This window comes from Trichoplusia ni, chromosome 2, assembly GCF_003590095.1.
Source record: "Trichoplusia ni isolate ovarian cell line Hi5 chromosome 2, tn1, whole genome shotgun sequence".
Taxonomy (NCBI): domain Eukaryota; kingdom Metazoa; phylum Arthropoda; class Insecta; order Lepidoptera; family Noctuidae; genus Trichoplusia; species Trichoplusia ni.
This window is the reverse complement of record NC_039479.1, coordinates 16,089,303-16,101,655: the sequence shown is the minus strand read 5'-3', so window position 1 is coordinate 16,101,655 and position 12,353 is coordinate 16,089,303. Positions and strand designations below refer to the sequence as shown.

Below are 12,353 nucleotides of genomic sequence, written 5' to 3'. Positions count from 1 at the left end.
TGTACAATCCCTATCTCTGGTTGGGAAAACCACAGAACAGATTATTGGCAACGACCGTAAGCTAACTCATTAAGCGATAGAGCCTGCTTTCACATGCCGATAGCAGTGTAATGATTTATGATACCTTTGTTGCAGACAAACAACGTTGGATAAACTAACAATCACTGTGAATCTCATAACGATGGCTGATTACGAAAGGCATCATTACGACAAGGAACTCCTGGCGAAGACAGGTAAGGAATTGATTGTACAGTACCTACGTCAAGTGTTAATTTATTTAATCAGCAGCCGTCTTCAAAGCTTAACAAGGAGCTTTGAAAATTATGTTAATCAATCAGGCGCAACGAAATTAAGGTGCGAGTACCTACATTATGTTGACAGTTTTAGCCTTAGATGTCGACCTTACCAAAAGGGTACGCGGAAATATAAGTATCTACATATACATTAAATCACAGACAGCTTATTGCTGGCTGAACTTCTCGAACAAATTTATAGCAACGAAGAATATATTGAAAAGATTTTACCTCATGCAGCCAAAGCGACGGCTGTTTATTTGTGTGGCATCGATACTTGAAAGAACATCGACATTTTAGCTCCAATAAAATTGTTCAACTTGTTACACGGAGCTTTAACTTAGTTGTTTATTTCTCGGTTAATTTTCGCGAAGTTAAATTCAGTGTCTGTTGTTTTCTCAACCGTCGACGACTGTCGACAACCGATCTCAGCGATAAAATTGAAACACAATATTTCAGTTTGATGTAAGAATTTTCTCGCATTTTTAAAGTTGGTTCGTTCTAGACAGACAAATTCTTTGACATTTTTGACGTGTAGTATAAATCGTATATATTTTGAGAATGTCTATAAAAATAAAACAATCAAGTATTTATCTAAATTGATGTTTCACAACATTTTAACGTTTGCCTTTTCTCACAAAATGTTAAAGAAGAAAATAAACATGACGATCTTAAAATGATGATGATGATGTGAGAATGATGTTTGAAGGACGATGTTATGAATTAGGTACCTATGTAATTGTTGTTCGCAATCCATATCGGAGAAGCGAATTTAATACAGAATCATTTCTTTGTATTTTAAATAGCTGTTAGATTTTTTTATAATAAATTACTTCGATTATAGGAAAGCTGGCTAAAGAATCAGACTATTTATTTACTCTGCATTTTTTTATTTCTAACAACTAAAACCATCAGTTTCAATAATGTGAGACAGATCTCCTGAACTAACGAAACACGGTAAATAATCAAGCTCTTGGCAGCTAATGTACCTACTTTAATAAAGTATCGTCTGATAATAAAAGTTTAAGCGGAATAGTAAGGGCCCCGATGCGGCCTATTTACGAGTTAAGCAAATTTATATATACATTAGTGATTCTTTGTGTCTAGACGAAACCGTTTAGACACCTACGATCCATTCTTGGTAAATTTTTAACGTCCAGTCTACGAAAAAGCGGTCGCAATTACAAGCTTTTGACGTGACGTATTTACCATACGAGTATTAATTAATCAAACAGAATGTAACTTTTAAATGTTTAATATTGGATGATTAAAATTGGTAGTTAAACGTTTTAAACATCCGCCGAAAAATCCGAGGGCCAATCAATTAATTTCCCAGCAACTGATGAATGGGCCTTTCGAAATATGTCGAGATAATTATATTGACATTTATTTTGTGAAATTAAATCCTTGATGTATTAAAGCTCTACTTACTATTACCACAAACAATTTAAATCAATATGAGCCCAATTTAACTTGACTTATCCAATTTGTCTGTTGTTTATTGAGTGGGACTTCACGTTAATTTGAGATTGAGAGGTAATGCATGTTTCAGGAGATGTGTTATTGATGTTGTTTCAGCGGAACGTGTCGGCTCTTTAGACGTGAACCCCGCTGCCGACCTGGAGCAAATGCGCGGCCTCATTCAAGGCGTCATCAAAGAATCTCAAGCCTACTCTAACCTCACCGACTGGTGGTTTGTCGACTGTGAGTTATTCATCCATTCCTGCCTATATTGTACTCTATACTCTGCTTTCTGTGCCCCGACCTGGTGTGGAATAAAGAGTACGTTATTTATGTTTCGTTCTACCTTTGCGCAATAAAACTGGTATACGACGAGGTAATGGGTAACAAACCGAGTGTTTGCATTCTACATCTTCAAACGTCAAAAAGCGAGGAGGAGAAACGAAAGGCAAACATATCCCCCTGTGTCCCCGTTATTCGGAAAGTATGTCAAGTCTGTATCATATGCTTATTTTCTGTAACTCTATTTCTGAAGGCACTGTTCCTATAACAATTCTGTTACATATTTATCATATAAATACCGAATCATCCCTTTTACATGTACGATATGTAAGTTCGATTGAATGAACCGAATTCGGGCTTTACAGCTTTTTGAAATAACTGGAAAAATATATTTGTGGATATAAAACTATTCAGTTCGTCCATTACATTTAGCCATTTTGCGGATTTGTTCACTTTTAGCTTAATGAAAGCTGTGTTATTAAATACAAACAATATGTTCTCCAACTGATATTTCGACTAGCTCACGTTTTAAATGAAAATCTGGGTTAAATCTATTACCTTATTATTCTTAGCGGTGACAGCAGAACGGTTCTTCCGGATCGACAAGGCTCAGGAGAACCTACACTATCCAGCTGATATCGGACACGAGAACATTTACATCCTGGACGCGGCGCCCCACACTCCTGACACGGAGTCCACGGCTCACCCCGACACTACTGCCACCGGCTCTCTGGAGCGCACGGCGGCTTCAGTGTCACTGGACACCACCACTGGACTGTCAGTGTCGCTGGATATCTCGCAGAGTGTCGACACGCCGAGCGCGGCTGTCTCACTCGATGTGCCCGAGTCCCATCCCTGGTAAGTACATGAATTGATTCTGAAATAACTGTAATAAGAGTAAGTTACTGGGTGAAAAGAGGTTACTTCTACGAAATATTATACTCTCTTAGCTATATTTAAAAATGATTCTTCCAAAAAATTTAAGAGTATCTCCGAAATTAAAAATACCGGCCCAAAATTATTGTAATTTATTCCACCATTAAGATTACAACTTTTTTGCATAGAAAATTAGAAAAATCGAAATTCCGTAATAATCTAGTAAGTTGAAAAGTCCCCTTTTACATTTCCTCGTAAAGAACTTGTTTCAACTGAAAACATGATTTGCGATTAAAATGAAGCTTTTAGGTAACAGGACAAAACAGCCTGTCCGACTGACGATGGAAAAATAAAAGTGGCGGCTATAAAATAGCAAGTGTTCGCAAATGTGAATGACTCGGTGGAATGCACCATTTAATCTATGCCCCGGTGTAATAGCAAACTGGACTACGGGAACTCAACCGTTATTGCAAATTAAAACGCCCACTGCGTCAAACTAGAAATTCTAAAACAAAGCTGAAAGTTCGCCTAGTTCAATATTTGCCCAAGTATTTGCAGTTGTGTATTTGTGAACTTTTGAAGTTGAGTTTTAGTTTTCGGGTTTGAGTACCTTTCAAGTGCCTTTCTCTAGATTCTCATTAACAACATGAATTTGGAACGGCGCCCATGAATTGGACGGTTTGCCGAAGCCCGTAATTAGGTGTCGAAACCTCAGCCTAATGACACTGGCTGACAGATTTCTAATGAAGACGTTCCCTTGTAAACTTAAATATCTTCTTTTTATAGAAATAAATTCTGAAATTCAATATGGTTAAAGTAATATTTTTACGATGCTAAATTCAGTTTAGTCGCTGGTTTCGTTTTCAATATGAGTATTTTATTTCTATTAAGTTGCCGCTCCAAGGCATTGAATAGCTTAGTAAGTAGAAGTAGTAAGTGGCCTAGCCACTCAAAACGCCTCTTGAGATTTTGGGCACCCGGCAACGAATCTCGTAGCTACTAACGAAACGATTTCGAAAAGGTAGTTTTGAAATTTAAGGAGTCGACCAAATTTAAGCAAACCCTTAACGAGTATGCGTTTTAATTTCACTAGTTTTGAGACTATTCTCTAAATTCATTGGTGTTCCTATGAATATTTCCAGTCGAGTCTATGAGGAAATGTAGTGATTATTATTCTTGCTATAGTGAATCGGGCCTGGGAAGTCCAGCAAGATCGTCAGAGGAACTGCTCTCACCACAAACGCCACCACCAAGCGCGCCGCCCGTTGCTCCATCAACACCAGTCGCCGTCAGCCCGCCGTCACCACCAGCGCCAGCCCCAGCTCCCGTTATTCCCCCAGCACCACTAAGTCCCGCTCCTGCGCCCCTTGCCCCTATATCACCCCCACTCTGTACCAGTCCACCAGCAAAAGACCATGAACCCACCACCGACTCAATAGCACGGTTTAAAACGTAAGTACGTTGACTATTGTCATCTACAAGGTTGGATGGCCTAAACTTAGACACGATTGATGAAAAAGCATCTGTATTGCCATACGGAATAGGATCAGTAGATGCACTTGAATGGCCTAGTTATACATTGCCATCGACCTTCTTCGGAGCAACTTCTACTTCGAGTACCTAATCTCTTGCAGCACCGTATTAATTACAACTCTTACTAACTCTTGGTAATGTGTGAGGTATTAACATAGAAAAGCACAACTTACCTGATCAGGTCACCTATGTGAGGCTATAGACGTGTGTGACTACTACGCTGTTAGGTAATTGCACAAACGTATAAACATAGAAGCACAACGCACACTTGTTTGGAACTGAAATCTGCACTCTATCTCTTCTCTCTTCTATTGCATGCAGCATTCATGAAAAATTGTTTGGACTTGAGCAAGAAGTGTTTGGCTATAGGTGAGACTTAATATAGATAATAGTATTTAAGTAGCGTAGAACTTGAACACAGACTGCTTTATAATCTTACATATTATTCAGATATGTTTCGTGTTTTATCTTCTTCTTGACTGTTAGGTTCCTTATCATCAAAATATAGTATTGAAAATATGATACTAAGGTTTTTATAAGCAGTCTGTATTTACTCGGTCTTTGAAAATATTTTTGTCTATAAAAATGTAGCATTGCTTTTGGTATTTTTGAAGTAAATGAAATGATGTTATTTTTCATAGACAAGAACATACAACTTAGCAAGACCGAACTCGTTCCCTTAGCAATGAACGAAACATTAAAGTCACTAGGCTAACAAGTCATGTTATTTATCTTGTTAAACTTATTTTGGTTTTGCAACAAAGGACGAAGTAAAAGTTCGACATTGTTTCAGAAATTTATTGGAAAAAACATCTGACGCTCTGCTCAAAGCGGCCAAAGTCGGCGATCTGAGAATGGTAAGAGAAATATTTCACGGAATAATTTCCTTTTTTCGTGTTTTTTTTCCTCCATCGAATACTCGGTTGAGTTTTTAAGATCAGATAAAACCGACCTTTTTAATGCTATTGAAATGGAGCTTTCGACTTTTGCCAGTAAATTTAAAATTGAGATAAAATCAAAACGAATAGGCGACATACAAACACAAATCATTTTGTACTCCACATTTATCTTGAAAGCATTTTCTAAAAATACAATGTACTTAGCTCCATTTTGAGTCCATTTTGCCGTATTGAACGAAGGATAAAATAAATATTAAAACCGCTAACATCAATGTTTAGATGAAAGACTTGCACGCTGCGGGTTACTCCCTACTGTCTATTGACGCGAGTGGGCAGACAGCGCTGCACGTTGCCGCTCGGTATGGGAACAAGGAGATAGTGAAGTACCTGATCGCGTGCGCGCCGACATCGATACTGAACATGCGGGATAACGAGCGCGGTCAGACGGCCTTGCATAAAGCTGCTGCTCATAAGAGACGGGCTATCTGCTGCATGCTGGTGGCGGGCGGGGCCTCCCTCACGCGACACGACCACGCGGGCCTGACGCCGCGACACCTTGCCCTGCGAGCTGAAGACCATGACCTCGCCGCTTATTTAGAAAGTGAGTAGAACACAACCATCTCTAAGATCACATTTTATTTGGTGCTCTTCTTAGCTGTGTACGACCTTCAACTAAATACACAATCGATTTATAAAACATTGATTTTGAAAGTCTCCTGGAACAATCGAATAGGTCAATCGAAAAATATTAGTTAATAGTCAAACAGTGAATTTCATATTTTAAGTTATAAAGCATATTATATATTATTTTGGCTGCGTAATATATGCTCAGTAAGAGAAAAAAATTAATAAAAAAGTACGTGTTTGATACCGAATTCCTTTTCAGGTCAGGAACACTTCCAATTGGTCTCTGAAGATTTAGAAACGGCAGTTTAATAACGACAGATGGGCCATGTTGCACGAGGTATGGGCAGGTTACCAGCTCGCTCGCACTACTGAACTATAGTGATAGTGATAAAGTGACTTTCGAATATTGTTACATTATACACACCGAAGTGATATTCAAGATCTTGTGTAGGATAGTCAACGTTTCACTTTTAAAATAATATTATTGAAAGAGTTTATAATATTAATTAATAATTATATTTTCGTCGAAAATTAATAGAATAATTATTTAATTCAATAAGGCACTGTAAATGTTACAGATAATACAATTTTAGCATACACTACATAATTATATACACTTACAATGATAATATGATAACGCTTTTAAAAATTACTCCATTTTGATAATTCAAATTTTGTCTCCCTTCATTATTTTAACTGTAACATTTATAGTTAGAATAAATTATGAATTTAGAATAAACACTTGTAAGGTGAATCTTTTCGCATTTGTTTTAATTTCTCTCTTTCCTATGATAAGGAGTGAGTGTTTTCATGAACTATGAAATTGCTCTGAAGTAAAGTGTGTGCCTTTCCCGTGTGTTGTATATAAAAGCAGACAATGGAATGTATCCCGCACTCCGATGTGAATACAAAGATGAAAAGTTGAAATGTGAGACGCGCATACAATATGCCAGCTTTCACAAATAATTAATCATGCTCTCCTGGATGCCTGGCTACAGTTCTTAAAGATAACGTCGCTCTCCACCATGTATCTAGCTGTCTCGCTCTTACGAATGTAAGTCATAATTCAAGACATAGTGATAGGCGTTCTATATTCCCTTTTCACATTACTGAAGAATCCCAATCTCCACGCAACATATGTCTGACTCAAATTGGTCGAGGCAATTATAATATATTCATTTCTTAACAATATTATTTGAAAAGGTTAATTCGATACACATGTATGAAGTCTGTTATGATAACTTGTCAGCGTTGTAAGCTCAACATAATAAAATAACACCCAGGGATACATTCGCAGTGTCGACCTTTTGTGTTCTGTCAAAAGAACCTTCCTAAGCACTCGTATATTTTAGAATAAATTTTACATCGCTTTACAGACGATTCGCCTTCCAGATTTCCTTCTAAATTACTTCAATTATGAATCCATGGGACCCTAACTTACTCTAACTCTTACTCTACGGAATGATAAGTCTTGTCTTGTGATAATTAAACTTCCTATGCGATTTATTCATCTTATGAACCTCTGAGGACCTTTAAGAGTACAGTTGTGATAGTACAATGTTCTTATATTGTGTTGTGTTGCCAGTCATTTATTTATTTCACCATTTTACATAATATCGCTTACTTGTTTTGATAAAGCTGTTTACTCCACGATTAGGCCTAAATACTTATAAATATTGTTATGTATTATATTGTTTTTGATGCAATATTTCTCGTATAAGTGTTCTAATATTCTTATATAGTCTTCGGCAATAATAATTTAACGTCTAAGGCAAAATTTTGTATCGCTGAGTTTTACGAGACCGATATGATCGGTTTCGTATTTATTATGATCTCAGTATTTGTATGTCCGTACTACGGTGTAATGTTAATTTCTGTATGTCATAATAATGAGCGCGGTTATCTGTACATTGTAATATAGTTTGACTTGTTTGTTATCTCATAATACGTTAGTGTAAAGTTTAGTGCACGTGGGGCCGCCTGCCAGCCCTGGGCGGCCGCGGCCGGCGGGCCTCGAGTCCAATTGTTATTTATTATATCTCGTGACTATCTCCTGAATGATTTGTGCGTTTGTACGAGTTTGGATCGCTAAGTGTTGTTTATGTCTATTACGCCAATACCTCTACTAGTAGATGTACCTAATAGTTTAGTGTTTATCGAATTTACTCGTACTACTCGCTGACAAGCGAACAATGAAAGACAAAGCTGTGAGAATTTTGGTCGTAATGTAAAAATGTAAGTTCATTTATATCGTAAGTGAAACGATATGCAACATTATACCTAACACTTGTTTGTGAGTTTCTTCATTTGTGATTGTAGATAGACGTTTTTGATATTTAAAGTAACGTAGAGTATTGCCGCGTTTTGTTGAAGAGTCGGGCTCACGTTAGCTTGTACTTGCGTTGCTCACAGAGGCGCCTCTCTTACTTCGACGCTCTTCAACAGCCAATCAATAACGTAATTGATGTAAACATTTGGTAGTTAATATAATAAATTATAACCTACGCGTATAGCGTCCTAACATACATATTTTATATTTAAAAGTGAGCTGTTTAAACTTTAAATCGTTAGTGATACTTTTCCTATGAGATATTATTATACTTAGTCTTGTACATACTGTTATGGAGGCCTTCATTCGAGTAGTGTATCGTGTGACTCTTTACACGGATCGTAGGTATATCTCATGACCAAGTTCTTTCTAAGAAGGGGAAATGAATATCACTAGGTTATACATTAAGCCCCGACTGCGGGCTGCTTTTGGAACGAATATTTACTAGTATTATGGGAACCACTATTATGATAACTATGTGTTGCATATTTTTTCATGAGTACCTTTATATGCCTTCTGTGTGTTGTCATTGTAAAGGATTGTTATCCAACGATATAATTCGTGGTCTGGTTTGTTAGCGTCGATTACTTGTACGTAATATACGTTTTACGTGAGATAGCAAGGTTTAACATGGTTTCAGAGCACTCAAATACCAAGGTACAGACGGCTGGTAAAGTGTAAACATTCAATTATAAAAGGAAGCCTTTCGTAGAGTTTCTTTACAGGTTTTTGAGATTATAGAGATGATGATACATGATTGCCTTGAAATTTGTATTTATTCCACTTATGTAAAATAAGTTGAGAACAGTTTCCCCGTTTCCACAGCATTCCATAAAACACTTATTATGCCTTTATGATGTACATTATTCTTTCTTCAATCGTGATGACACTCAAGTCGTTACTTATAATGCGTAAATTCATAAATAATAAACGATGCCACTATTTCAATAATACATTTTTAGGTATAATATAAAATTTGCACAGATTCATCTAAATATATTTTTAGGTAGGGTTCCGCATATGAAAACACAATTATAATTTCTCTTTTATTTTCTTATCAAATTTTCTTTTTCTTCCATTCTTACTATATGTAAACTACATTCTGTATGGACTGCAAAAAATATTTGCAACGTTCTAATCCAAAAAAACTGTTGTATCATTGTGACATTAACTTTCCTCGTATCCCTACAGTTTAATGTAAGTTAGGATGAAGACTAAACTTACAAGTCAGCTTACCCCTTGTTACCCAAACACTTTCTTACTTACTTTCAAAAACCTGTTTTGTTTTTCAGTAACATGTTGACAAGGAACCCTAAAGTAATCGAACACGCATTTTCTGTCGCTCGTGAAGATACTTCAATAAAAAGTATATGAAGATAGTATTTTGATGTAGTTATAAAACCTTTTTAGACAAACTTCTTCTTTGGGAGTACTTTGTTCGAACACATTCAAACGTCGAATACGCAATCAACATTTCGAATTATCGTGTGACGTTGCTGTTACATTTAGCCCATATTCCTGAGGCCTATCACCTCCCCTTAAAGCATGTATCGTCGTTGTGGAAGAGAGATGCCAACTACACCATGTAGCGCGCCATCCCGCTCCCACAAGTACAACTTTCCTACTTTAAACGGTGGTTATAGACTCTGTACCTAAACAAACATTGAATACCAATCACAACATCGTATCACCGACCGACACACCCTGTGGTCTATATAAATTAACGTTCCTTTATCGTGTGTACTTATTAAGATTAAAATGTATTTTAGTCTAATAAATTTTATTGTATATTATGTAAACACGGCATGTTTATCGACAGCGGCATAATGAGGAAACGTCTATTATGGCACGATGTCTGTTAGGTATGTAGTCACTATGAGGTTAATTAAATGATAAATAGCTAATGTTGTTTGCTTCTAATTTAACTTTGAACTTTCCAAGATTGAGACATTTATATTTCATGCCCAATTATCTTCCTTACTTGTTGTTCAAACATACGAATTTGGTTTCTCTGAAATAAGTGTAATATATGAGGCAGCCAGTATCGGAATCAACTAATAAACATACCTCTTATTAAGAGCATTTATAGAGTCATGCAAAATAAGGTCATCATAACATCCAAACTGCTTTTTTTAAACAAACCATGATAGACTTTATTGATAGTGTCCCTGCTAGAGGCGCCGTATAAACTAGTAACCAACAATGTAGGATTCGAGTTAAAAACACACATCGATTAAAGAATAATCACTTCCGGATCATGAAATGTTAGGAGACGATGTCAAAACACACGCGCACGCGCGATACATGCCGTCTGTAATTTTTCGGTAATCTGATAATCTTGAGAGTGATAAGATAACAATGCCTCTGTGGAGGCGAGACAACGCAATATACGTTCATTATGGTGTCTCGCTTACACAGTTGCAAGTTCTAGAGCTTTTAGAGCATAGTACAGGCACTGTTATAGCATACTTGATTTGTATATTGGGCACGTGGTGCATATATAATGTCCTCTACCCAATATGTAAGTTTCGAGTTCATGAGTTGCATAATATAATAATGATTAACAGCTGAGGTCTGAGGGTAGTATAACGACCTTGTGAACTTATCGTGTGTTGTTTATAATACCTGGACTAAAATATGCAGATTTTACTTTTTATTTAATTATGCGGAAGATTTGGTTGAATATGTTAATTATTTGTATACGATTTCTATATTTTAATCTATCCAAAACATGTTATTTTAATACCTCATAGTTATTACATACACTTTTAAGTGCAATAAATAATAAATTATTAACCCATACTACGTACGTTTTAGCAGTTTTTCAGAATAGTATACCAAGAGAAGTCGTAATTATCTTGTCTATAAGTAGGTAATTTTATGAATTGCGTGCAGCCGCACTATCTAATCAATTACTATGTATGTAGAACAAAACTGGATATTATTATGTAAATTATTGAAAAATTAAATGGTAATAAGTAAAACTAGAGTTTTGAGAGCACTCATTTCAATGTAAGTCATGATACTTATTTTTGCACTCAATAAAGTCACTATTTTAAATAAAATTATTTAAATCAAGTACACTGAAAGAACAATAAATAAAGTACTATCTAATTTGAGTTTTATTTTACCCCATGCCCTGTAAATGTCGAAGGAATGAAGATCAAGAAATGTGAGTGTGTAAAAACTTGGGAAAAAAGGGAACAAGCAGATTATTTTTTAGTAGTCTTACGTCACTATTTGTTTGAAACAAAATAGGAACATTGAAGTTTAAAAAAAAATTGAGCTATAGAGAATATAGCCTATATTTTGATAATAACTATCGTGAGAGTGATTCATTATTAAATGATGTAACGGTTTACTCACGCGTATTTATCGGGGTAGCACGACTAGTTTCGGACCCAACCGGAGTCCTTAATCATGAGCAGACGCGGCGAGATCGCGAGTCGAACTGAAACTGAAACTTGTCGGGCTACCCCGATAAATACGCGTGAGTAAACCGTTACATCATTTAATAATATAGCCTATGTCCAGCAGTGGACAGCTATAGGCTGAGATGATGATGATGATATGGAATAAGGTGGCTGATGACAGTTCACTGACAAGAGCTAAACTCTTTAATAATTTCAATTTCAATAATTACGATGAGTTGATGCCAAGTCATAGTTTTAACAAGATATTGATCTTAAATAGCAAATTAGGACGATAAATTAAAATCAATTAAGTTATTAAGATTGCAGAATCAGAATCAGATATTTATTTGTATAGAATGTATAATATGCAGATATTATCTGTATGTTACAAAATTGTAAAGAGGCTCAATTCTGTACATCGACTGACAGTCAAGATTTAGCTAGAATATACATAATTTAACTTTATCAATCCGTAATAAGTAAAACCAAAAAAATCTAAATAAAATGACTTTTCCATGCGGACGAAGTCGCGGGCATAACTAGTTTTATTAGAAAACATTGTTCAGATATATAATCTTTTCTGTAAAACGGTACATAATTCGTAAGTCTTTAGTAACTCATGGGAATTGCTAACCTCACG

General features: G+C 36.0%; 1 protein-coding gene across 5 annotated transcripts in view; it reads left to right on the top strand.

Annotated features, from left to right (window-relative positions):
* The window catches only part of LOC113508418 (eye-specific diacylglycerol kinase), a 131,229-nt gene extending 119,815 nt beyond the window's left edge, over positions 1-11,414 (top strand). For all 5 annotated transcript variants that reach the window (XM_026891456.1, XM_026891455.1, XM_026891457.1 and 2 more), the window contains 7 exons: positions 136-233; positions 1,872-1,997; positions 2,609-2,894; positions 4,098-4,364; positions 5,239-5,302; positions 5,624-5,945; positions 6,231-11,414. In XM_026891456.1, coding sequence (XP_026747257.1) covers positions 136-233; positions 1,872-1,997; positions 2,609-2,894; positions 4,098-4,364; positions 5,239-5,302; positions 5,624-5,945; positions 6,231-6,280 — 1,213 coding nt within the window. In that variant the 3' untranslated portion in view covers positions 6,281-11,414. The remainder of the gene's footprint in view (positions 1-135; positions 234-1,871; positions 1,998-2,608; positions 2,895-4,097; positions 4,365-5,238; positions 5,303-5,623; positions 5,946-6,230) is intronic.
* Positions 11,415-12,353: the final 939 nt, after the last annotated feature.